A 26,992-nucleotide genomic window follows, 5' to 3' on the forward strand; every position below is an offset into this window, starting at 1 on the left:
CTGCTGACCACTGGGTGTGGAGTTATAGAAAGAAAAAGTTTTACAGTCATCATCTAGGCAGCGTCTTTGTGTTAAAATAAAATTATGTTCAGTTCAGTTCAGTCGCTCAGTCAGATCCGATTCTTTGCAACCCCTTGAATCACAGCACGCCAGGCCTCCCTGTCCATCACCAACTCCCGGAGTTCACTCAAACTCACGTCTATCAAGTCGGTGATGCCATCCAGCCATCTCATCCTCTGTCGTCCCCTTCTCCTCCTGCCCTCAATCCCTCCCAGCATCAGAGTCTTTTCCAATGAGTCAACTCTTCACATGAGATGGCCAAAGTACTGGAGTTTCAGCCTCAGTATCAGTCCTTCCAATGAACATCCAGGACTTATCTCCTTCAGAATGGACTGGTTGGATCTCCTTGCAGTCCAAGGGACTCTCAAGAGTCTTCTCCAACACCACAGTTCAAAAGCATCAGTTCTTCGGTGCTCAGCTTTCTTCACATAGTTTCAATAAAAATGGATATAAAAATTTCACTATGCAGCAGAACTGGGCCAAAAATGGGATTAGATATAAACTATCAAATGAAACTTATTCTTTTGAAACTTATTCTAACCTCTAGCAAGATGTCAGTGGATAGAATTCTTAATGTAGAATAAAATATTTTATAAATATGGGAAACAAAAATCTCATCCTACTATTCTATGAAATTGAAAAGTCATTTTAAAGGGTATTTGAAATATCATCTTTATTATTAGAAAATGGAATGCCATTGTGCACATTTATAATTGCCTTGTGCTACTGCTATGATGCTGATCATTAGTTCATTTTTACATACATTTTTAGAGTTGGAAAGAATCAAAGAAGTCATCCAGTTCAACCAACCACTCAGTGAAGGACGTCATCCTTCCCACCCAGGAGCAACTCCAATCCCGTGGACCCTTTCTTCTTCCTGAGATGCTTGTGCCATTTGTAAGAGGGTTTTAATTGCTTGAAAGTCATTCCTTTGATTGAACTGAATTTTGCCTTTGTTGCTACCTATGCTGATTCTAGCTGCCTCCTTCAAAAGAAAGTAGCATATATTTAATCATTATCTTGACCTGGATTCTGGATACATGAGTATGCTCCCTGTACAACAAACTTATGAAGCTATAAATGTGTGACATGTGCACTTTTCTGCATGTATGTTATACTTTGATAAAATGTTTACAAGATGCAAAAACAAAAAAAGGAAGAGGAATAATGGTATCTGGATTAGTGTGGTTCTTTAGGATAAGGTAAACTATAATTTTGGGAGGGAGGCTTCTAAAGAAAACCCATGAAGAAGAGAATTTATATGTGTGTGTGTGTGTGTGTGTGTGTGTGTGTGTGTACAGCTATAGCAGCAGAGTATCTGTGACATCTATGAAATGTTTCATTCAGACTTTCCTTGTCAGGGTCAGACCACCACGAGAGGAAGTGAAAATTAGCCTGAAATAACTTCCTTACACAACTTCATCTCAGAGCCATTAAAAATGAGTCTAGTTCCTCTTCTGTCAAGAAAGGTTGACAGAGTTTTGGATTAGGGAATCCAAAATTTTAATGAATTTATTAAGAACTATTAAAATAAGAGAGAAAAAGAGAGAGATGAGCAAAAGCAAGACAGAGAGAGAGAGAGATTAAGAATGAAGAAAGATGGCAGTAAACCAGGCTACCCTACACAGTAAAACAGCTGTGAACGCTCTTGAGACAGAAGAACAGAACTGGAGGCATCAGGCTCCCTGATTTCAAACCATCCGACAAAGCTACAGGCATCAAAACGAGTGGTTCTGGCACAGAAACAGACACAGCCATCAGTGGAACAGAATAGAGAGCCTAGAAATAAATGCGCACATTTATGGTAAATTGATCTAAGGAGGCAAGAATGTACCATGAGAAAAGACAATCTCTTCCATAAATTGTGTTGGGAAAACTGAACAGCTAATGAAACTGCACCACTTTCTCATACCATACACAAGAGTAAAATGGATTAAAAATGTAAACGTAAGACCCGGAACCATAAAACTAGAAGAAAACACTGGGAGTAAATTCCTTGACATCAGCCTTATCAACCTTAAAAAATATTTTTGGCGCTATGTCTCCTCAAGCAAAGGTCACAAACGCAAAAATAAACAAATGGAACTACATCTAAATAAAACACTTTTCACGCAAAGAAACCATCAACTAAATGCAGAGGCTACTACTGATAGGGAAAAGGTATTTACAAATAATATGTGACGAGGCATTGATACCCAAAATGTACAAAGAACTCACACCACTGAACACCAAAATATAAGTAAATAAAAATGGGAAGAAGATCTGAACAGACATTTTTCTAAAGAGATACAGATGGCCTAAAGGCATGAGAAAAGACGCTCAACATCACTAATCGTCAAGGAAATGCAAATCAAACCCAAACTGAGCTATCACCCAAACCTGTCAGAGTGGCTGTCATCCGAAAGACAGCAAGTACCAGTGTTGGTGAGGGCGGAGAAAAGGGGATTCTCCAGAGATGCTGCTGCAACCACCGCGGTGTGGAGGCTGCTCTAAAAATCTATCCAGCAAAACTTTCCCAAAAAGTCCCTCAGAACGCAACTTCAAAAAGATATATGCACCCCTATGTTCATAGCAGCACTATTTACAATAGCCAAGAAATGGAAGCAACCTCAGTATCCATCGACTGACAAATAGATAAAGAAGATTTGTAATATACAAAGAACTATTATTCAGCCACAAAAAATGACATTTTTAGTGGCATTTTAAGACATTTGTGGCAATATGGATAAATCTAAAAGGTATTATGCTAAGTAGAATAAGTTAGACAGAGAAGACAAATACTGCATGATCTCATTTATTAGTGGAATCTAAAAAAACAAAACAAAATGAAAACAGACGTATAGACACAGAGAACAAATGGATAACTGCCAAAATCAAAAGGCAAGGTGTGGGGGTGGCTCAGGGCTGGGCAAAACATGTGAAGGGGATTAAGAGGTGCACATCTCCAGTTATATAATAGATAAGTCACAGGGATATAGACACAGCGTAAAAAAATATGGTCAATAACTACTTTCAGATGGTTACCAGTTATATAATGTAGCAAAATCAAATCACAGTACATCTGGATAATATTGTACATAAACTATATTTCAAGAAAAAGATGGTATGATTTTTTAAAAAGCTATTGTAACTACCTGGAAAAATTCAATTAATAAGTTGATCTTGATCTAAAGTTTGAATCCAATTTAAATAAAAAGTTGACTTTGTGGCGAGCTAGCAATTTTGCTTGGATAGGTTTAAGAAATTTTAAACAATGGCTATCATATGCATGATTGTATGATACTTGGAAAGGATTGAAGACTTCATGTGTCAGAAAGGGCCTAATACACAGCTTTACCCTATCCCCTTCCCCCTCCCCCACAATTAGGAAGATAAATCAGGAAACTCAAATTGGAAAAAGCAACTGCAATACTGCTTTAGTTCAGGTGTAGAGCAAAGTGATCCAGTTATACATGTACATGTATCTATCACCTGTAAATCTTTAAATTATTGATAAACTTAAAGATAGGGATGTCTTCCTATAAAGATGGGACATTTAAAATACCAGCCCCGGCTGATCCAGGGTATTCGAAGGAGAGACGGCGTAGGCGAAGATCAGGAAACAACTGCTTAATTAAATGTTAATTAAGGATATAAAGAGTAATAGAATGAGGATAGCTCAGTGAGGAAATTCAGTGGAGAAAAGAGGCTGAAGAATTCAGCCAGAAGGTAAGAGAAAGAACGACATGGTGAGACCAAGTTTCGGTGAACAAGGCCCGTGACTTTATTTTTCAAAGTGTATGTATGTGAAACTTAGCAGCAAACATTGGCCCAAGAACCCATGGACAGAGAAGCCTGGTGTGCACAGGGGTCAAAGAGCTGGAAGATCCCTGGAGTGGAAAAGGGAAAAATAAACAGAAGAGGGTGTGCACACATGCTTACAATCAGATAGCAATAAACAAGATGAAGAAATTAAGGTAAGGAAATAGAGTATGTATATGTATGTGAAGATCCCCTGGAGAAATAGGCTACCCACTCTGGTATTCTGGCCTAGAGAATTCCATGGACTGTATAGTCCACGGAGTCGCAGAGTCGGACACACCTGAGTGACTTTCACTTTTCACTTTCATATGTATGTGTTGGGACAGAGAGAGAGGAGCATCTTATTTAGAGAGGTCCAGAAATCTCTCTCTGGGGAAGTGACATTTGAACAAAGACCTAAAAGAGGTAAATGGGGAGCTGTGCAAAGACTTGGAATCTTTCAGGGAAAGGTAAAGGAAATGCAGAGCCTTCAAGGCAGGAATAAGTTTGGCCTAATCAATATCAAGAACCCAGTGTAGCTAAATAAAGAGTGAGAAGTCTACAGAGCAAGTCCAAGGCCAGGTTATGTAAGGGGTTGTAAAAAGTGTCAAGGAGCCATTAAAATGTGTGAGTGGATGATTTTTATGATTAGGTGGACATTAAAAGTTTCAGGGGGATCTGATTTAGGGATTCAAGGAAGAAGCACCCAAAAAGCTAGAAGACTGTCACAGTGGTCAAAGTGAGTCACGTTAAGTGTCTTGGAGAAGCATAGGAACAGTAGAGATGATAAGACTTGGTCATGCTTGGGATATATTTTGAAAGAGAAACCTATGAAACTTGTAGATGAACTGAATGTGAGATTAAAGAAAGAGAAAAATCAAATATGACTTTTCACCTTTTGGCCAAACTAGGTGAATATGTTATTAACATCACTGAGATGGAGAAGGAAGAATATCTTTGTTATTATCATTCTGGTGGCTGCTCATTGCTTGTTGGGTTTGCTTTAGTTAGTTTTTTTTTTTTTTTTTAATTTTGGAATTCATGAAGAGGGGAAAACAACAGGTTTAATTTGGTATATACTATCTTTAAAAATCATTTTAGTTATCTAAGTGTAAAAGTTAAAGGAAGATTATGAGTCTGGGCAAGAGATAAAATTTTGACAACATATACATCTATATAACATTTAAAGTCAAGAAAGTATGTGAAATTTCCTAGACAGTGAGTGTGAACAGAAAAAAGATATCTAAGGACAGCCTTAGAGATTAGAAAATAGAGAACACACTAGCAATAGAAAGACAGCGAGCAGGAAGAACAGGCGGCAGACGTCAAAAAAAGAAATTGTATCCAGAAAATGAAAGAGAGCAGCTATAAAATGGCACCGAGAAGTCAAGCAAGATGAGGACAAAAAACTAAGCTTTGACTTAGTGAAATGGTTGATTTGGCAAAACTGTTGATGAGAAAGTTTCCTCTGAAGCAGTAGGAACAGTCTGATCAGACAGAGTTAACAGCTAGTGAGAGAGTAGGTTAAGAGTAGACGTCTCTTTGGAGAAGGCTGATATAGAGAAGTGGGGTGACACCTGGAGGGTGTCAGGCATTCTGGAGACCATGTCTTTCCCAGATGGAGGATAGTCAAGTTGATGATGACTTAGAATAGAAGGGACATCAATGTGGAGAAGGAAATGGCAACCCACTCCAGTGTTCTTGCCCGGAGAATCCCAGGGACGGGGGAGCCGGTGGGCTGCCGTCTATGGGGTTGCACAGAGTTGGACACGACTGAAATGACTTGCAGCAGCAGCAGCAGCAACAGCAGCAGGACATCAGTGATGTAAGATTTGGAAGAAATAATTGCTAAAGGCAAGTCCCTGAGTCATTGAGAAGGAACATACAGGAACACCTGTATGGAACATACAGGTGGAGAGCCTTGAGTGGGAGCACTGTAATGGGGGCAGGGGGCAGAATGCCAAACATGGGCAGATGCTGGGAAGTGGTGAGTTGCGAGTAACAGGCAAACAGGTCAGCGGCAGAGATTCAGTCTGCCCTGGGGACTGAGCACCACTGCACGTTCTTGATGTGTAAACCAAGAATGCAGGACCCAAGCATTCTTCTCCTGGGTCAATACTTAGGGTTGGGTGTTGCAGCAAGCAGCTTTGAAGAATGAGATGACATCTCCCTTTAGGACAAAAATCAGCCTGGCTTACTGCCGATGGTGTGGGTCTCCTGCTTCCCTGTCTCACTCACCGGCCCACACCATCCTTCCTAAAGTTGAGCAGCAGGGGTAGCATTGAAATAAACAGCCCTGCTGGGTGCCAGCTCTCTCTCAGGCGGGAGGAGGAAGGGGTGTCGTCCTGGCAACAGAGCAACAAGCAGCACAACTCCAGCCAAGGGGCAACGTGTCTGTGCTGCTGAGTCAAGAAGAACTGGAAGCTGACATAGATTCTGTCAACAGAGAGGACCTGGCTATTCGTCACAGGGTTTCAGATAGATGAAATGTTATAGGTTGGTTCGGGTGAGTCACAAACCGTCACGTGAAACTGAAATCGAATGATTCGAAACCACACTGGCTGGTGAGGACCTGCTGTCTCCCTCCACGGCCCTGGGTGCCTCCCTCCCTCTGCCCCATGACCTCAGTGCCTTGAAGGACAAACACGCCCACCCACACAGGACCTCGAGTCACCACCTCACCCAGAGGCGGAGCTGCTCTTGCCTGGTGAGACCCCTTTGACAGGGCAGAGCGCAGAGGGTAGAAACGGAGGGGCCTCCTGGTCCAGGGGCTCAGCAGCCATCAGGAGATCCAGGGGAGGAAGGAACTCTGACACTTGGGCTGCATCTCTGGGGTGAGGACCCAGTGGGGTGAACAGGTTTCGGGCAACCCTCCCCGCTCTGCCTCAAGAGCAAACCTGCCCCTGCCCAGCCCGCCTGCCCTCCAGTTGGGACCTGTGTGGTTTTTTGGTGGCTGTTGGCTTTATTCCTAACTCACCACGGCTTCCCTGATAGCTCAGCTGGTAAAGAATCTGCCTGCAATGCAGGAGACCCTGGTTCAATTCCTGGGTCAGGAAGATCCGCTGGAGAAGGGATAGGCTACCCAGGCCAGTGTTGTTGGGCTTCGCTGGTGGCTCAGCTGGTAAAGAATCCACCTGCAGTGCAGACCTGGGTTCAATCCCTGAGTTGGGAATATCCCCTGGAGAAGGGAAAGGCTACCCACCCCAGTATTCTTGCCTGGAGAATCCCATGGACAGAGGAGCCTGGCGGGTTACAGTCCATGGGGTTGCAGAGTCGGACACGACTGAAGTGACTTAGCACACATGAATGCACATGGCAGGTATCCCTTTGGGGGCGAAAAACACTTTATTTCCCATTCAATTACCTTGACTATAACTGCTTACTCAGTGGGGCCCTCTGCCCACAGACACCAGGATCCTCTGATGCTTGGGGCTGATGGTGTTTCTGGGAAAGCATCGGTCATCCAGTCCCAGCAACTACAGAAGGCTGACTGAGGTACGGACTGGTCAGCACAGTGACCTCATGGGAGCTGGTCCTCCTTGCCTTGGACAATCAATATTCTAAGGACCAGGCATTTTGTTTTCATTACTACCTCTTGGGCTACACTTAATGATCTGCTACTTGGAAGACCACAGGCTGGCCAGTTATAGATGCTCCTATTTAGGGCCTTGAATCATGGAGAGAAATTTCAACCACCAATGAGACAGCTTGGTCCAATCACACGGATCACCAAGGGAAGGGCCCACGATGTCTAATGAGACTGAATCAAAATGCTCATCAAGCCTGAACCACTCAGGTCACTGTTACCACTGTCTGGATCCATTCTCACACCAGACGAAAGAATAGGTTCAACCCCCGTGGAAGACACGATTGTGAGCTGGAAGGACCACTGCATGGCAGAGTCTGACTCCTGCCAAAATAGGTCCAGTGGTTCTGCAGTGAAGGAGACCACATTTCACAGAGGAGCATCTTCCCTGTCTCCTCCTACAAAACTGACCACTGGCTCTCTGACCCTCCTTGGGGACTGATGTTGGCACCTTGTCACTTAGACATTTTCAGGTTACGCTGTGGCTGTTCCAGTCTGGTCAGCTGACTCTTATTTTCAGCTTTCCAGAACATCTGCAATCTTACAGAAGCTTTTTTTTTTTTTTTTTGTAGAGGCACCCAATAAGGGACAGCTAGTCAACATCAACAATGGACATTCCACACTTCTTCATTCTCTGATAAGGCTGCTTACACCACTGAGAAGTGATATAGACTTTTTAAAAGTTTCATCGACATTATTTAAGTTACAGGTATAGAGCATAGCGATTCACAATATTTAAGGGTTATACTCCCTTTTTAGTTGTTATAAAACATTGACTTCATTCCCTGTGTTGTAAATATATCCTTGTACTTTATTTCATACCTAATCGTTTGACCTATTTATCCCCTATCCCTGTATTTCCCCTTCTGTCTCCCCACTGGTAAGCAGTCCTTTGTTCTCTGTATCTGTGGGTCTGTTTCTTTTTTGTTATATCCATTAGTTTTTGTATTGTATTGTATGGAATCCCAATGTTTGTCCCCACTGGTAGCAGTCCTTTGTCCTTTGTTCTCTGAATCCTTTTTTGTTATATCCAGTTTGCTGTATTTTGGATCCCACGTATTGAATCCATACTTATTTCACTTAGCATCACACCCTCTAAGGCCATCCATGTTGCTACAAATGGCAAAATTTCCTTCTTCTGTTATAGCTGAGCAGTAGTCCACCGGTGTGTGTGTGTGTGTGTGTGTGTGTGTAGCCATTCGTCTGTGTTGATGGACACTTAGGTTGCTTCCATATCTTGGAAATTGTGAACAATCCTGCTATAAACATCGGGGTGCACATACCTTTTCAAACTAGACCTTTTGTCTTTTTTTCAGATACATGCCCAGGAGTGTAACTGCAAACCAACCCCAAATGATTCCTGACTTTATCTCCGTCACCTCTTCCTGGTCCACACACCTTATTAAGGCAGTTTGGGCATGAAAATATTAACCCCTTGTAGGCTACCTCTTGGGTAATGATCAAGATCAAAGAGGTGAGGGGTTATATAAACCTAGTTTGAAAATTCATGATTCTGCCTTTACCATTAATGCACCTGAAGCGTCTTTCTTTCCCCTAATGACCAGCTTGTTTTGCACCCACTCTGAGTGGAGCTCCCCCACCCCAAAGGAGATGCTAAGGGACTCAAACTGAATTCTGATTCTTTTCCTGAAATAAGATTGTCCTAGATCATAATGACAATGATGCTGGTTGAAAATACTGCCACAGATTCCTCCTGTAGTAGTAGCCTGCTTGGACCATATTGGCAAGTATAGTGGGCCTCTGCAGGTTTTTTAAATGACCTTTTCCTATTTACATCCAACCCCATTCCCTGCAAGGAAATCAAGCCAGTTAATTCTCAAGGAAGTCAGCCCTAAATATTCTTTGGAAGGACTGGTGCTGATGCTTTCACCACCTGATGTGAAGAGCTGACTCACTGGAAAAGACCCTGATGCTGGGAAAGATTGAAGACAGAAGGAGAAGGTGATGGCAGAGGATGAGATGGTTGGATGGCATCCCTGACTTGATGGACAGGAGTTTGAGGAAGCTCAGAGAATTATCCTGTCCATCACCAATTCTGGTGTGCTGCAGTCCATGGGGTCACAAAGAGTTGGACACGACTGAGTGATTGAACCTGACTGAACTGAACTGAACCACTCCCCGAAAGATGTTGTATGTAGATGGTTGGAGACAAGGTAGAGTTACAGCTCCTGGGGATACACTCCAGTCTTGGGGCCATGGAGGGAGAACCACCACCCCAGCATCTGAGGACCAAACACTTCAGACCCCAGGAGGTTTGGGGATGGGCACTTTGAGCTCACTATGCTTGTCCCTTGGACTCAGTACCACTAGCTGGCCAAACAATCAAGGTGTTTGATTGGTTGTTGAGTCTAGCAGGTCAAGGTGAATCTAGCAGCAGATGCAGCTGACCATTTAACTTGCTACTGGGTTCGTCATCCCTGTCTACATGCTGTAAAAACAGAAAAGCTCCTTGGACACAGCCAGCTGGTCCTAAACTATTCTGCATGCCTGACACCACCAAAGGCAGGTCCTGAACCCACCCCCTCTCAACCTTGTATCTGTATAGACAAAGGAATGCATGCATAGGTGCTTGGTCATGGCCAACTCTTTGAAGCCTTGCAGACTGTAGCCCACCAGGCTCCTCTGTCCATGGAATTCTCCAGGCAGGAATACTGGAGTGGGTTGCCACTTCCTCCTCCAGGGAATCTTCTTGACTCAAGGATCGAATCTGCATCTCCTATGTCTCCTGCATTGGTGGGTAAGGTCTTTACCACTGAGTCACCAGGGAAGGACCCCTACAATCTTGTTTTGATCTTAATGGCAAAAATTCACATGCCTCTCCTGATGCCCAAGAAGCTCTGGACTGTCCTATACAGTAGTCGAGGCTGAAACTATTCAGTGATGCTCTCCAATGTACCAGTTAGCTAAACCAGTGTAGCAATGATCTAAAACAAGTTTAACAACAAATTCCAAACCAGAGAAAACTGTGGTCCTTGATATTATGGATTCGTATGTGGGAGAATGTCTGTCCTTTGGGGGCAAGTGTTACTCATCTACTGCCCCTGTAAAAACATCAAAGATCTGCAGGTCAGTCTAAACTCTTTGTGTGGGTCACTGACTGGCTTTGGACTACATCTTGACTGAAATAAGGCCCATTGATGACCTTAGGATTTATTCCCAGTTTGCTGAGTCCTGGACCTTGAGGAGTGGAATTGAAGTCAATACTGCAAATTGACCTCATCCTGTTTCCCAGAGTCCTGATGATAATATCCTTAACCAAATGCTAAATGAGGGAACTAGATCAGATTTGACCCCAGTCAGATCAATCAAGTTGGCTAGTGGAGTGGCATATTCAGCCAAAAGTTTGCACTCACCCTTGAAAGTATCAGACCATGGGATGGATTCCTGGACCTTGTGCATCCTTGCAGGCCCTGGCTGGGAAAGCCAAGAATGAAAGGCTCTGACTTCCCTTCACCCAGGCCATTTCTCAGGATTTGATGGCAGGAAACAACTCTGAGGATAAAGTCACGGAAAATCTCCCTCTAGGACAAAGAGCAGGCTTCACACTGCTTGCTATAGAAACAGTGAGTTGTCAACTCCGTGTTCCTGATTTGCATCTGTGTAATTCTCACCTGGGCCCACAGTGTGTCAACCCTGCAAGGACTGAGTGCAAGAGAAAACAGTGTGAACACTGTCCATGCCGACTGCTGTGTGTGCCTTTCTCCCCCTTACTCAAAACTCTTATATCTTCTGCCAGCATCCACGAAGCAGTAACATGCTAAATTATGAGCTACCTTACAAGTAGGATAAAATCAAATCTCAGATCCAACAATAGATTTAGTTGAGGGAAGATGAGGTGGTTCTTCTCTGAATGAAATTAGACACCTGATAATCAATGGAGGGTAACAACGAGGGAGGAGTTAATCGAAGTTTGGAGAAAGAGAAAGTATAAAAAGGTCATCTTGGGAAGTAGAACTCTGAAAGGAGTATTGTCTAAGGGCTAGGAGTCTCCTCAAAATTTTTGGTCATAAATTTAAAGCAATATTCGTGAGTTAAGTGTTTGAGTTGTGAGTTTTTCTCCAACCAAGCTCAAATTGCTTGTAGGAGTGGAGAAGATGAAGTGTGAAGTTTAATCACCAGTGTACTTTTGCCAGGTAAGTACAATGGAGAGAGACAGGATCAGGGGAGCTGAGGTTACCCGCAAGGAAATAGTTGTAGGGTTAGACGGTGAAGTCTTAGCTGAGACAGAAGGTGAGGCAATGAGTAGAAAATTGGTTGGAACAATTGACGAGGTGCAGTGAAAAAGTGTTGGCATGTAAATGAACTGGAAGAGTGGAGGCTGTAGTCAGAAAGCAGAAGAATGGAAAGTGAGGTTTTCCATGAGTTACTGGTGACAACAAGGTCTAGATCATGACCACAGAAGTGATGGAAGTAGCCAGGCAGCAGTCAGAGTCATTTGGAAATAAGGAGGTCGAACAACTGGGAAATGATGCTTGCAGGGGTATTCTATACGGGTGTCTCCAAGAATGAGGAGAGGAGTGAGATAGTAAACTTTTCAATGGCTGATGGAAAGGTACAGGGGATGAGAGGAAAACCACAATAAGAAGAGGCTGCATGTAGGTGGCATCATCCTGCATTGCAGGCAGATTCCTCACCATCTGAGACATCGGACACCAGCCCGTATATGAAGACACATTCTTTCAAATGAGTGGGGTTTTGAATGAAAAGGAAGGAACAATTGCCTAGAGGTAGAAATAAAGTGGAAAGGATGTTGAGTTGACTTTGGGAACCAGTCAAAGATGGGATTTTGGAGAAGAATAAAAAACCACCACCATTTTCAAGGATTGCAGAAAAATAGCATTCTGAGAATATAGCTAGATTGTAGCTAAAGCATGTAGGTGAAAGAAATGTTTGAAAAGGAGATTATGGCGGGAGGTTGCTGGGTCATAGGGTAGCTCTATTTCAAGTTTTTTAAGGAGCTTCTATACTGTTGTCCTCAGTGGCAGTACCAGCTTATATCCCCACCAATAGTGTAGAAGGGTCCTCTCCTCTCCACACCCTCTCCAGCATTTACTGGTTGTAGACTTTTGATAATGGCCATTCTGACCATGTGAGGTGATACCTCACTGTAGTTTGGATCTGCATTTCTCTAATAATTGACTCATTGGAAAAGACTCTGATGCTGGGAGGGATTGGGGGCAGGAGTAGAAGGGGACGACAGAGGATGAGATGGCTGGATGGCATCACTGACTCGATGGACGTGAGTCTGATTGAACTCCGGGAGTTGGTGATGGACAGGGAGGCCTGGCGTGCTGCGATTCATGGGGTCGCAAAGAGTAGGACACAACTGAGCAACTGAACTGAACTGAACTGAACTGAATAATGCTGAAGCTGAACCTCCAGTACTTTGGCCACCTCATGTGAAGAGCTGACTCATTGGAAAAGACTCTGATGCTGGGAGGGATTGGAGGCAGGAGGAAAAGGGGACGACAGAGGATGAGACAGCTGGATGGCATCACCAACTCGATAGATACGGGTTTGGGTAGACTCCAGGAGTTGGTGATGGACAGGGAGGCCTGGCGTGCTGCGATTCATGGGGTCACAAAGAGTCAGACATGACTGAGCGACTGAACTGAACTCAACTGAACTGAATAATTAGTGAAGCTGTGCATCTTCTCATGTGCTTTTTAGCCTTTTAGCATGTGCTTTACTTTTTCAGTATGACTTCTCTGGAAAAATCTCTATTTAGATCTTCAGCTCATTTTTTAATCATTTTTGTTTTAATATTGAGCTTTAAGAACTCAATATTATATATACAACATGAGTTTGTGTATTTTGGAGATTAATCCCTTATCTGTTACTTTATTTGCAAATATTTTCTTCCATTCTGAGAGTGTCTTTTGTTTTGTTTATTGTTTCCTTTGTTGTGTAAAATCTTTTAAGTTTAGTTAGGTGCCTTTTGCTTGTTTTTATTTTCATTACTCTAAGAGACAGCTCAAAATTACGTCAAAGAGTGTTCTGCCTATATTTTCCTCTAAAAGTTTCATAGTATCTGGCCTTACATTTAGGTCTTTAGTCCATTTTTAATTTATCTTTGTGTATGGTATTAGGGAGTGTTCTAATTTCACTCTTTTCCATGTAGCTGTCCAGTTCCCAATACCACTTATTGAAGAGATTGTCTTTCTCCATTGTATACTCCCGCCTCCTTCGTAGTAGATTAGGTGACCATAGTTGCACGGGTTTATCTCTGGACTTTAATCCTGCTCCATCAATCTAAATTTCCGTTTTTGTGCCATTATCATACTGTTTTTATTACTGTCGCTCCGTAGTATAGTCTGAAATCAGAGCCTGATTCCTCCAACTCCATTTTTCTTTCTCAATATCTCTTTGTCTATGTATGGCCTTCTGTGTTTCCATACAAACTGTAAAATTTTTTGTTCTCATTCTGTGAAAAATGCCATTGGCAATTTGATAGGGATTGCACTGAATCTATAGATTGCTTTGGGTAGTAGAGTCATTTTCACAGTATTGGTTCTTCCAGTCCAAGAACATGGTATGTCTTTCCATATGTTTGTGTCATCTTTTATTTCTTTCATAAGTACCTTACAATTTTCTGAGTATAGGTCTTTTGCCTCCTTGGACAGGTTTATTCCTGAGCATTTTATTCTTTTTGATGTATACCTGAAACTAATTCAACATTGTAAATCAACTATATTCTAAAAAAAAACAAAAACTATTTTTAATGAACAAGAAAAAAGAAGAAACAGACTCATAGACATAGAAATCGGAGAAGGCAATGGCACCCCACTCCAGTACTCTTGCCTGGAAAATCCCATGGACAGAGGAGCCTGGTAGGCTGAAGTCCATGGGGTCGCGAAGAGTTGGACACAACTGAGCAACTTGACTTTCACTTTCCACTTTCCATTTTCATGCATTGGAGAAGGAAATGGCAACCCACTCCAGTGTTCTTGCCTGGAGAATCCCAGGGACGGGGGAGCCTGGTGGGCTGCCATCTATGGGGTCACACAGGGTCGGACACGACTGAAGTGACTTAGCAGCAGCAGCAGCAGACATAGAAATCAAGCTTATGATTACCAAAGGGATAGATTTGGTAATCTATCCAAAAAGAGATAAATTAGAAATTTGGGATTGTCAGATACAAATCTGCTATCCATAAAATAAATAAGCAGCAGATTTACTATAAAGCACAGGGAACTGTATTCAATGTCTTATAATAACCTATAATGGAAAATAATCTGAAATACACGTGTGTATATAGGTATACACACACACACACACATGTATATACACATCCCAGAATCACTTCACTGTACACCTGAAACTAGCATGACACTGTAAGTCAATTACACTACAAAAGAAAAATAAAAAGGAGGTAAGGAGAGCGATAATGGAGTTTATAATAAATGTTGAGACCTTTAGCATATAGGAGGTAGGTCAGAAGAGGGTGGGAATCAGGTGAAATTAGGCAAAGTACAGAGCGTTTTGGCTTCAGAGACCAGGGCTCGCCTGGCCTGGGTGAAAGCACCCGGGGTGCTGGATGCCTGTGAGTGCCGAGGTAAGCGGACTTGCAAGTCATGTGCGGAGCTTTAAACAAACTTACAGCCAACGCTGACTCCAGCCTTTCCAGGAGTATTTGCTCAGTGACTGAGGAGGGAGAGGCGGAAGAGGGCTACTGCGGAAGGAGGGCTGGTTTTCACCAAGAGCAGGTATAATAGAACCTTTTACTGTAAAAACAGACCTAACTCCTTAGTAAACTTGGTTGATCTAAGGTTCTAATGCTGTCCTGGGACCTGAGCTGCTCAGGGCTGGAGTAAAGCTCCAGACAAACGTGTGTGTGTGTACGTGGTTAGGGAGGGGTGCCTGACGGAGGAAAAGGTGCTTCTGAAGTATCTTCCACGTGCCTGTCCAGAGACAGCCTCTCAATACAGAACGCAGCAGTGGCCTTTGGTGAAAGAGCTGCAGTCTTTGATGAGGTCGGGGGAGGTCACTAATACTGTTCTTTCTTAACACTGTTGTTGTTGCTGTTCAGTTGCTAAGTTACGTCTGACTCTTTGAGACCCCATGGAAGGCAGCACGCCAGGCTTCCCTGCCCTTCACCACCTCCTGGAGTTTGTTCAAACTCATGTCCATTGAGTCGATGATGCCAGCCACCCATGTCATCCTCTGTCATCCCCTTCTCCTCTTAAGATTAGCGTGCTTAAAGAAACGCTGGGGGAACCTGAGCAGCAGGGAATGAATGAATAGCTGTCCTCACCAGCAGCAAACCAACTGCTGCCAGGCCGTGTGCAGGCGTGCAGTGCGGACTCCCATAAGCTCAGCTCCTAGTATCTTCGACCTCGTCTCTGAACATCCACTTCTAGTTCTTGCTCTAACAACACCTGGCTATTATTGGGGAGTGTTACTTCCCTTACAGGTCTTATGGCCCACATCTCTCACACAAAAATAGAATCCAAGTTGCACCAGTGGCATGACAATGTGGATTATGGAGAATTTAATTATGAACTTCAAGGTGAAGGATTTGCCATGGTTTTATTCTTCTGTTTTAGAAAGCTTTCTTTTCCTAATACATGTTGGCCAGAATACTTGGAGAAGTGACATCTATCTGCTGATTATCCATTTGAGAGCTTTCCTTAGCTTGTTTCACGTTATGTCAACAAAATAATGCTAACCTAATAAAGCAGCCACGGGCTTCCCAGGTGGTAAAGAATCCACCGACAAATGCAGGAGGCGCAGGTTCGATCCCTGGGTGGTGAAGGTCATCTGAAGAAGAAAATGGCAATCTACTCCAGTATTCTCGCCATGGAAATCCCATGGACAAGGAGCCTGGTGGGCTACAAAGTCCATGGAGTCACAAAAGAATTGGACACAACTGAACGACTAAACAATGATGACAGTAAAGCAATAAAGCCACAGCCCGAGAAGCTGTTATTATCTCTCTCTGTCCTCAGGGTCTCACAGATGCGGCCATCTCTGTATCTGGCCTGAATTCGACCGTCTAAATCATGACCGTTAATTTTCCCTACAAGATACCTTCGTAGAGAGTAGGTAGTAAGCATAATGAAGATGATTTTAAAATCAATGGATATATAAGTGGTGACACAGCTTTCCTAACTGTTAGAGCTGAGACAGCTAAATCAAGAGCAGTACATGCAGAACTGTGCTCATACCTGTACTAAGGAGGGCTTTGTTTATAGATGTTAAAATTCATAGTAAAAGTAAAGGTAAGTGAACTGGATGAATCTATTGAAAATATTAATAAACACTTCATTAAGTAAATAAGGATAAAAGCAAGCTTTTCTCTTCTAGGGTTACAGCTTTACATGTGCATCTAATAGCTGTTCAAGTTATTTAGGACTTACAGTCTCAAACTTGAAATTATTAAGGGGGGAAGTACACCTCTAAGAACAGCGAGCCTGAAACAACAAAGGAACGAACTCTGGGCGATTTCTCAGTGGGCAGGAGCTGCTGATGGCCCCATATGCTTGCTTCATCGCTTCACGAATATAGGAAGCTTTCTGTGTTACATGTTCAGCCCTACGTGTCTATTTTAGTTGGATTTGGGTAGGATGACAGGATTTAACTTTTAAGGAGAAGTGAACACTGCATTTTTAGCAACACTGTGTTAGAGGCGGATGAACCTGATCACGAGGGGCCCCATGTGCAGCCACTCTGCCAGGTGGCTCTCATCGGGGTGTTCATTGTTGAGAACCCCACTATTTTTGCCTGAGGTTTGAAGCCAGGACTTTGCAGGATTCCCTGCTGCACGGCTCAGTTCTTCCCATGCACAGAGCAGATGGGTGAGGCAGAAGAAGAGCCCCACCTCGGAGGCACCAAGGAAGCATTCCAGAGACCAGCGACGGAGGAAACGCTAATTGGAGGTGGCGAGTGAAAGTTAGAGCTGAAAATTGGACTTGGCTTATGAGCAGTTGGGAAACTTGTTAGAGGTTTTATCACCACGTTTTGATAAACAGAAACAAAATGTTCACATTAAAAACATGAGTCAATTGTTTCCAATTTAGCTTAGAACACGGTGCTTCAAGGGTAAGCACGGGGTCACAACATCCTTTCTTAATGTTTAGAAGTAACGCGATCATTTGTATTAAAATACTACCAAGTCATCTGCATTCTTGGAATTTCCACTAACTTCTATCTGACATAAATAGCAGACATAGGTCTTCTTCCCTGATTTCTCTGGCTACACCTTTTTATGGCTTCATTGTGGCAATTACTGTATTGTCTTATATTCTTGTGCCTCTTTTTCCTCCTGCTCTTTCACTTTCTTTTGGGAGGAGACCACGTATTTTCATCATTATATCCCTAGAACTGAGTCTAGTGCCCCAAAGTCAAAAGTTAAAACATGACAGAAAGAAGCAGCCAACATTCCTTCTAGCAGCGGTCAAGGATGGTCATACAAAATAAAGATAATTTATAGTTTTGGACTAAACTGAACAGTGTTTTTCAACAACAGGCCTGCCCCAATTATAGATTGATTTAGTTTACCATTAAAATTATCTATGTGGGTTTAAGTAAACAGACTTTATATCAAGTCTTTATCCACCATTCTCATTACAAGTTGAGCATTGCCGCTAGAGGCACTAAATGGCTACGGTGGTATGTGAGGAAATTTTGCCAAAGAATATGATTAATGGTTTTGAGATAATTAGGGAAGAGGAAAGACTCTGCCTGCAATGCAGGAGATCCAGGTTCAATCCCTGGGTTGGGAAGATTCCCTGGAGAAGGGGATAGCTACCTACTCCAGTATGCTTGCCTGGAGAATCCCAGGGACAGAGGCGCCTGGCGGGTTATAGTCCATTGGGTCGCACAGAGTCAGACACGACTGACGACTAAGCGCCAAGCACGCCCCTTTTGCCTGTGCCTTCTCTATTTCCCATTCCCATGGCTTGGAGCTCTCTTTATTTCTATCTCTCTGGGAATCTCAGTTAATTTCTACTCTGATATATTTCACTTTTTTCATTATAGAAAGTTAGAAATTGCATTAAATATGCAACCACAACTATTTTCAACGTGGGACGTAACTGTACATGGAGTAAACAGCAAGAGATACATCCTTAATTATAATTGTAAAACCGGAAAAAGCTTGTAGCTATATTTAACAACTCTGATGGTTTCTTTGAATGGAGGTCTGTCATTAAACGTATTATTCACAATTACACTTTTCATCATGATGGAAATTTATTTTAATCTAACAAGTGATAGAACTGCAAACGTGTATAGCTTGCAAAAAGTAAACTGTGTCATTTATATCATCAGTTCAGTTCAGTTCAGTTCAGTCGCTCAGTCGTGTCCGACTCTTTGTGACCCCATGAATCGCAGCACGCCAGGCCTCCCTGTCCATCACCAACTCCTGGAGTTCACTCAGACTCACGCCCATCGAGTCGGTGATGCCATCCAGCCATCTCATCCTCTGTCGTCCCCTTCTCCTCCTGCCCCCAATCCCTCCCAGCATCAGAGTCTTTTCCAGTGAGTCAACTCTTCACATGTGGTGGCCAAAGTACTGGAGTTTCAGCTTCAGCATCATTCTCTCCAAAGAAATCCCAGGGCTGATCTCTTTCAGAATGGACTGGTTGGATCTCCTTGCAGTCCAAGGGACTCTCAAGAGTCTTCTCCAACACCACAGTTCAAAAGCATCAATTCTTCAGCACTCAGCCTTCTTCACAGTCCAACTCTCACATCCATACATGACCACAGGAAAAACCATAGCCTTGACTAGCCTTTGTTGGCAAAGTAATGTCTCTGCTTTTGAATATGCTATCTAGGTTGGTCATAACTTTCCTTCCAAGGAGTAAGCGTCTTTTAATTTCATGGCTGCAGTCACCATCTGCAGTGATTTTGGAGCCCAGAAAAATAAAGTCTGACACTGTTTCCACTGTTTCCCCATCTATTTCCCATGAAGTGATGGGACCAGATGCCGTGATCTTCATTTTCTGAATGTTGAGCTTTAAGCCAACTTTTTCACTCTCCACTTTCACTTTCATCAAGAGGCTTTTGAGTTCCTCTTCACTTTCTGCCATGAGGGTGGTGTCATCTGCATATCTGAGGTTATTGATATTTCTCCCGGCAATCTTGATTTCAGCTTGTGTTTCTTCCAGTCCAGCGTTTCTCATGATGTATTCTGCATATAAGTTAAATAGGCAGGGTGATACATATACAGCCTTGACGTACTCCTTTTCCTATTTGGAACCAGTCTGTTGTTCCATGTCCAGTTCTAACTGTTGATTCCTGACCTGCATACAGATATATCATCAGCAGAGATCAATGGGAGCCCCAGTGGCACTGGATGTACCAAGCAGACCAAAATAACACTGCCATGACTCTGAAATTTAACTGGGCATTGGGCTTGCAGAGCCCACCGAAGTAGACTATGACCTGTTTGTCAAAACGAAAAAGCTGACTGCCTGATAAAGTTTTAAAAATTCAAATAAGACTAATAGTTTCCTAACATAATGTCCAAAATGTCCTAGATACAATTGAGAAATCACCCATCATACCAAGAATCAGGAAAACCACAACTTGAGTGAGAAAAGAAAGTGAACTGATGTCATCAACTCAATCTGAGCTGAATCATATTTTTAAACTGACAAAGATTTAAAGTACCATCATAAAATGATTTAATAAGCAATTACAAATTCTCTTGAGTAAAAGGAAAAATAGACAATATCAGCAAAGAATTAGATGATAAAATATGGAAATTATAAAACTGGAAAATAAAATAGGAGAAACAATCAGTTCTCTGGATGGGCACAATAGTGGAGAGGAGATGAAAGAGAATAAAATCTGTGAATTTTAAGGACAGATCAATAAAATTTACCCATTCTAAACAAAAAAGAGGGAAAAATTAACAGAACTCAGGAATCTGTGGAAAAATAGGAAAAGACACAAAGTTTACATTATCAGAGTTGCAGGAGAAGAAAAAGAGACTAGGGCTGAAAGAGCAATAAAAGAAAAACTTGGCTAAAGACATCCTAAATTTGGCAAAAGACATAAATCCACACATTTGAAAAGTTGAGTGAATTTCAAATTGGAAAAAAAAATAGATGCAGAGATACATTCATAAATAAAATTTTGAAAATGAAAGATAGAGTTGAAGGTGTTATCACTCCATACTTTTTCTCTGCAAGGAGTCAGAGAAAAGATGCGCTACCTACAGGGGACCATGAATTTCAATGAGAGTGGATTTCTTACTTGAAAAATAGAGTGCAGAAGGAAGAGATGTATATTTTTTCAAATGCTTAAAGAAAAGAATTGTCAACCATGACTTCTATATTCAACAAACTGTCTTTCAGGAATAAATGGGCAATAAAGACTTTCTCAAATAAAAACTAAAAGAATTGTCACTAACACACCAACTCTTAAAGAAAAGCTAAAGGAAGTTCTTTGAACAGGATGGAACCAGTAGCATAAGAATCTTGAGGCAAAAGGCAGAAAGAAAGAACAATGGAGAGGGCAGGTAAACAGAACAGAACACCCTCCTTTTCATAAACTTTCTAAATTATATGGAATGACTAAAATAAGATTTAGGATACCATCTTATCCTCAAGACAATGATACTTTAAAGCGGGGAAGATAAAGAGACCTAAATGGAAAAAGAGCTTTACTCTGCTTCACCCAAAATTGTAAAATGTTAATACCAATAGGCTATGAATTACATGTGTACATTGTAATAGGCAGAAGAACCATATTGTGCATATGAAAAAATACACAATACATCCAAAATACTAGAACTAAATCAAGATGAAAACCTTAAAAAATGGTCAAGTATCCCATAGAAAGGTAAGAAAAGAGAAACAAAGAAATCAAAGAGAAAACAAATAATAAAATGGCAGAGTTTACCCCAACCACATCAATAATTATGTACAGATAGTCTAAATATATCAACTAAAAAGCAGAGATTGACAAACAGTTTTTAAAAAGCATGATGCAATAATATGCTTTTTTATTATGACATTTAAAAGAAACTCACTTCAAATTAAACAACGAAGAGTTGAAAGTATAAGGATGGAAAAAGGCATATTGTATAAACATTAATATTTTTAAAAGGCAGGAGCATGATTGTTCATGTATAAAATATGAAAGAACTGGAAAAAAAAATCCTAGAACTAATAAATGATTATAGCACAGTATCTGAGCACAAGGTTAATATATAAAAGTCAAAAGTCAATTGCTTTCCTACATAACAGTAGTGAACACATGGAACTTGAAATTAACAACACAGTACCATTTATAGGGGCACTCCAAAAATGAAATACTTAGGTATATATCTAAAAAAATATGTATAAGATACATTTAACAAATTATGTATAAGACTGATAAGAGTCAGCCTACAAAGGGGCTTCCCAGGTGGCTCAGTGGTAAGGAATCTGCCTGCTAATGCAGGCGAGGAGAGCTTGATCCCTGGGTTGGGAAGATCCCCTGGAGAAGGGAAATGGCAACCCACTCCAGTGTTCTTGCCTGGGAAATGTCATGGACAGGGAAGCCTGGCAGGCTATAGTCTGTGGGGTCGCAAAGAATCAGATAGGACTGAGTGACTAAACATGCATGTGACCCTGAATCACCATCTGAAGGACAACTGATTCTGAGAACCCTCTTTGGAAGTCACATGAGTGGAAAATGAGCAATTTCATGAAGCCATACTTGGGGCAGCCCAGGACTTCTTAACTCATGAAGTCATTCTCAGCTGCTCCTCAAAAATCAAGACCAACACACTTTCCTGGGGCATTTTATTGCCTCTCTTGTTCGGATCCACAAATACATTGGTCAGCCATGTTCTTTCATCTGATGAGGCAACATTAGCAGAGGCCTCTGACTTTGATAGACCTCCTTGTAACCTTACACCCAAGAAAAAACATTTATAACTCCCTTACCTTGTTTCAAGAGGAACTTACAGTGGTTAACAAAATCACTTACACTACACCAAGATCATACAATTCAGAAAATACAAGAAAATAAGGTAACTAAGAAAAGAAACAGAACAAGAAGTTGTTCGGTAAGAAACAGAACAGGAAATTTAAATAATCCCAGGGGTGGGGTAAATACAGAAATGTATTGTAGAAAAACCTATATGCTTGTAGAACCCACTTTTACCTATAAGATTTCCAGCATCTTATATTGTTGGGAAATGTGATGTATTGCAAGATTTAGTTCATGCTTTTTTTCATTTATCAAGATTTATTTGCACACCTTTTACTAAGAGGAAAAGCATGCAAGCTAGAAGCTGTTCAGGAAGAACTATCCTGCTCCTGACATTGACACTGGCGAGACTTTTATCCTACATGTTTTCACAGAAGGGACAGTGAATCGGGACATTCTCTACAGCAACTTTATAGCAAACACTGCCAAGAATCAAAGGTCATTGCACATAAAAACTGAGACATTAAAAGGGAATACTAAGTGTAAATAGACCCATCCCCTTATTTTTCTTATTCCTTATTTACTTTTCTCAGAAACCCCCAACAGCAGCTGAAATATTGCCCTCAGATATCACTGGATCTATTGAGAGAGAAATAAGGTAGAAATCTAGGTTGCAATTAGTTTTCTCAGTGGTATCTATGCAACTGTAGGTAACTGCTGCTGCTGCTGCTAAGTCGCTTCAGTCGTGTCCGACTCTGTGCAACCCCATAGATGGCAGCCCACCAGGCTCCCCCGTTCCTGGGATTCTCAAGGCAAGAACACTGGAGTGGGTTCCCATGGCCTTCTCCAGGTAATTGCTACTCATCATCAAACACAGGACTGTTTCCAAACTTCTGAAAAGTTTCAGAAACGGGAACAGACAAAAACACACCTGTTCATGCAAATCTCCACTGGGTTTAGAGTAAGGATATTATAGAATAAGACAGAGTCCTTTAAATTTGATAACGGGGAACAACTTTCGCTATAGAATAGTTGATTACTTGAGACTAGATCATTGTTCTCAGTGTAAACATAAATACGCTAAGTTCTTAAGCAAACTTGAATAACATAAAATGTAACATCATTATAAAATTTAATGACACAAAAATTCTAAAATTTTCCGTCTCTAAGGTGAAGAGCTTGAGTTGGCTTCTAATTCCCCAGGATAAAGTATACAAGCATTTCCCCTTTCGTACGCCTCTTCCACCCCTGTTTTTAACATTTTCCCCATGATTTGAGGAATTACCATAGGTGAAATGAGGTATTTTCCAGGCCCACAAGGGGGACCCTTTGCACCAGGGCACAGAGGTTACACAGCACCGCTCTCTGGGTGAATGCATGACCTGCTGGCAAACGCTAGAAAGGCGAAGTGTCTCTCCACCGCCGGGCCTTACCTGTGAGTCCGGGTGGACAGATGCAGACGTAACGGGAGGCTTCGGGGCGGCGGGATGCAGACAGCAGCCGGGCCAGGCGCTCACGCCCCGTCTCCGAGGACAGCTCCACGCACCGCCCGCCGGCCTGGCAGGGGCCGCTCCCGCATCCGTCGAGGTCGGTCTCACACTGCGCGCCCGTGTATCCTGCAGGATAAACGGCCAGAGAGGCTGCGGGCTCAGAGCTCCTCAGCCACGGAGCACGCGCCTGACTGGGGGCTGGCCACCGCGTGGCGCCAGGTAACAGGCGCTGGGTCCCCCTGAGGAGCCGGCAAGGGGATCTGATAAGGGGCTTCCGCAAACGCTAAGAGCAACAGCGGAGTCACTTCCATAGCACCGCCAGACTCTTAGCAAAGATGGACGAAGAAAGGGCTTCAGGGTCATCTTGACTTAACCTGGAAGTTTTAACTAAACTCCAGTTCTTCAAACATTCCAACTGTTTGAATGCTAAGCAAGAAAAAAAAAAGATATATTTTTCCAGAGTATAGATGTAAAGTCAGCAGACCGCAGGTGGGTGCTTGTGATAAAGAACTTGCCTGCCAAAACAGGAGATGTAAAAGAAGTGGGTTCAATCCCTGGGTTGGGAAGATCCCCTGGAGGAGGAGATGGCAACCCACTCCAGGATCCTTGCCTGGAGAATCCCAGGGGCAGAGGAGCCTGGCAGGCTCAGCACTTCAGAGTCAGACAGGACTGAAGCAACTTAGCACATACCACACACTCAGCAGAGAGCACGTAGCCAAGCCTAAATTCTTCTCTTAAACCTCGAAGCAGAGGTAAATGATTTCCTTACACACCGTGAGACAGAAGAAAAAACTATTTTGTTCTTGAATGGATTTAGCTGGGTCATTTTACTAGGGACAAGAATAAAAACAATAAAACATGAATTATTTAGTATTTTATAAAATATTTGGATATTAAATATAAAAGAAAGTCCCTGCCAGAACTATTTTCTGTGGTTTTACTGACATATGCACCTGTTAAAACCACATATGTGTCTATTTATTGTGTGTGTTAACGTAACCGGAACTGTACTGACCGCGCGCATCCTTCAGTATGGCCTGGCGTCTTTACTCCCATGCACAATCTATCCATGTTAGAAATATAGAGCTAACTCATAATTTTTAACTATTGCCAAGTAGTCCATAACACAGATGTGTATAATTTGACCATTCCATTCCCTTAGCGGGTTTATATACATTTTTGCTATTACAATATTGCATTGAATAACATCATATATGCGGCTTGTGCAAATGTCTGAGCGCAACACTGAGGTCTATGCTAGGAGTGGGATTTCTGGGTTATAGGTTACGGGCATTTCAAATTTTAATAGATCCTGGTAACGACCTCTAGAGAAACTGTAGAGGTTGTTACGTGTCTACTGGCACAGGATAAGAGTGTGTGTGGTCCAGACCCTTGTCAACACTTGCCACACCAAGCAAAAATTTTTACCAGTTGGCTAGATAAAAAATCATACCTTATCATTGTTTGCTTTACATTTTCCCCAGATATTATTGATCTTAATATTTTTGAATTTTTTAATCATTTCATATCTTTTTCTATTAGGTTGTTCTTCTTACCGATTTCGATTATTTACATACTGTGTGTAGTGCTAGCCCAAAAACGTAAAGCTAGTTAAGTGCTAACATAATGCTGAGGAGTGTGTCCAGGATCACACCAGCTGTTTTGTGAGATGATGAAAGAGATGTGCGAAGTTCCTATAGGAACACAACCTGACTTATAATACAAATGACTTCACCTACGGATCTTTGCAATGTCACTTAACTGCTGAGAAATATGTTCTTAAAGTAAAATTGCAATCCAAAGTGGTAAAGGTTATAAATCCAATCATGGTCTTTCTTTACTTTGAAACCATTCAAAGGCTTCACTTTTCACACATAATAAAGTTCAAAATCCTTAACCTGGCTAGCCCTTTATTATCTGGCCCCATTACCAAACCTGTTCCTGTCCCTAGAATGCTTGCTGTCCCAGGGCCTTTAGAATACTGTTCCCTCCCCTAGAAAACCCTCCTCCACGACTGTGCCTGCATAACTCTTATGTATTCAGACTCGATCTTTTATTACTTTCTCAGAATGTCATTTCCTCATGGACAGATCTAAATAAGAACTTTTTCTCTCACATACCCAATTCTTTCCTTTCATTGTCTTACAAAGATTGGTCTTATGTGCTTATTTTTAGAGGTATCTTTTAAAATTCATTTATGCATATAATTTTCACTTGATTGCTCAGACAGTAAAGAATCTACTTGCAATGCAGGAGGCTCGGGTTCCAGCCCTGGGTCAGGAAGATCCCCTGAAGAAGGGAATGACAACCCACTCTGGTATTCTTGCCTGGAAATCCCACGGACAGAGGAGCCTGGTGGGCTGCAGTCCACGGGGTCGCAGAAGGGCCGGACATGACTGAGCGACTGAATAGATGACATAGCTTATTCACTTATTTATGTAGCTGTCTCCCTCAACAGACTGTGAGCTCCATAAAAGCAGAGACTGTATTTTTTAATTCACCACGCTAGGACTGAGCAACACCTGAGTACTAGGCCTTCAGTCAACTCCTGGATGAGATTCAAACAGAACTAATCAACAATTTAGATGATAATCCTTGCTTAGCAAATAAACTAGAGAGTTGATGAACTCTTAATGAGCAAATAATGAGAACATGATATGAATGCTCATCTTGTAATTTTAATAAAAACCTATATGGGGTCCCATGTCAAGTCATAACCGCAATACAAACTCTGCTGCTCGTCCGTATAATACTTTTGTCATGTTTGACTCCTGGGGTCTTCATCAACCTTCTCAAGAAGAAACTGAGAGTTGAAAAGGAAACTGGAAGCTCATGTCAGATGAGGGTCCCACAGTGCTTTGTCATGACCCTCCCCACCCATAGAACCCTTAGTCTCTTAAGCCTGAATGTTTACTTTTTAAGCGTTTTTATTTCATACTTAAGGATCTACACATATTCACTAAATAATGGTTTTTATAAACATCTTGTGCTACAGTTGACTTACTGAAGTTCTATTTTCAATCTTCTCATTCTAAGTTTGAAGACTTATGCACAACCCAGGTTAGGAAGTAATTTAGTACTTTCATAAATCCTTTTTTGCTTTCTGGCTCATGCATTGTCTTTATTTTTATCCTGAACATTAGGAAGGTTCTGATTTATGGTATTACGGGTCCCGTCCCTACCACTG

General features: G+C 42.0%; 1 protein-coding gene across 1 annotated transcript in view; it reads right to left on the reverse strand.

Moving 5' to 3' along the window:
- CRB1 (crumbs cell polarity complex component 1) overlaps positions 1-26,992 on the reverse strand; it is a 161,183-nt gene that overhangs the window by 101,459 nt on the left and 32,732 nt on the right. The window contains exon 5 of the mRNA XM_070384375.1: positions 23,749-23,931. Within this exon, the coding sequence (XP_070240476.1) occupies positions 23,749-23,931 (183 nt within the window). The remainder of the gene's footprint in view (positions 1-23,748; positions 23,932-26,992) is intronic.

The sequence above is a fragment of the Bos mutus genome, chromosome 16 (assembly GCF_027580195.1).
Source record: "Bos mutus isolate GX-2022 chromosome 16, NWIPB_WYAK_1.1, whole genome shotgun sequence".
NCBI lineage: Eukaryota > Metazoa > Chordata > Mammalia > Artiodactyla > Bovidae > Bos > Bos mutus.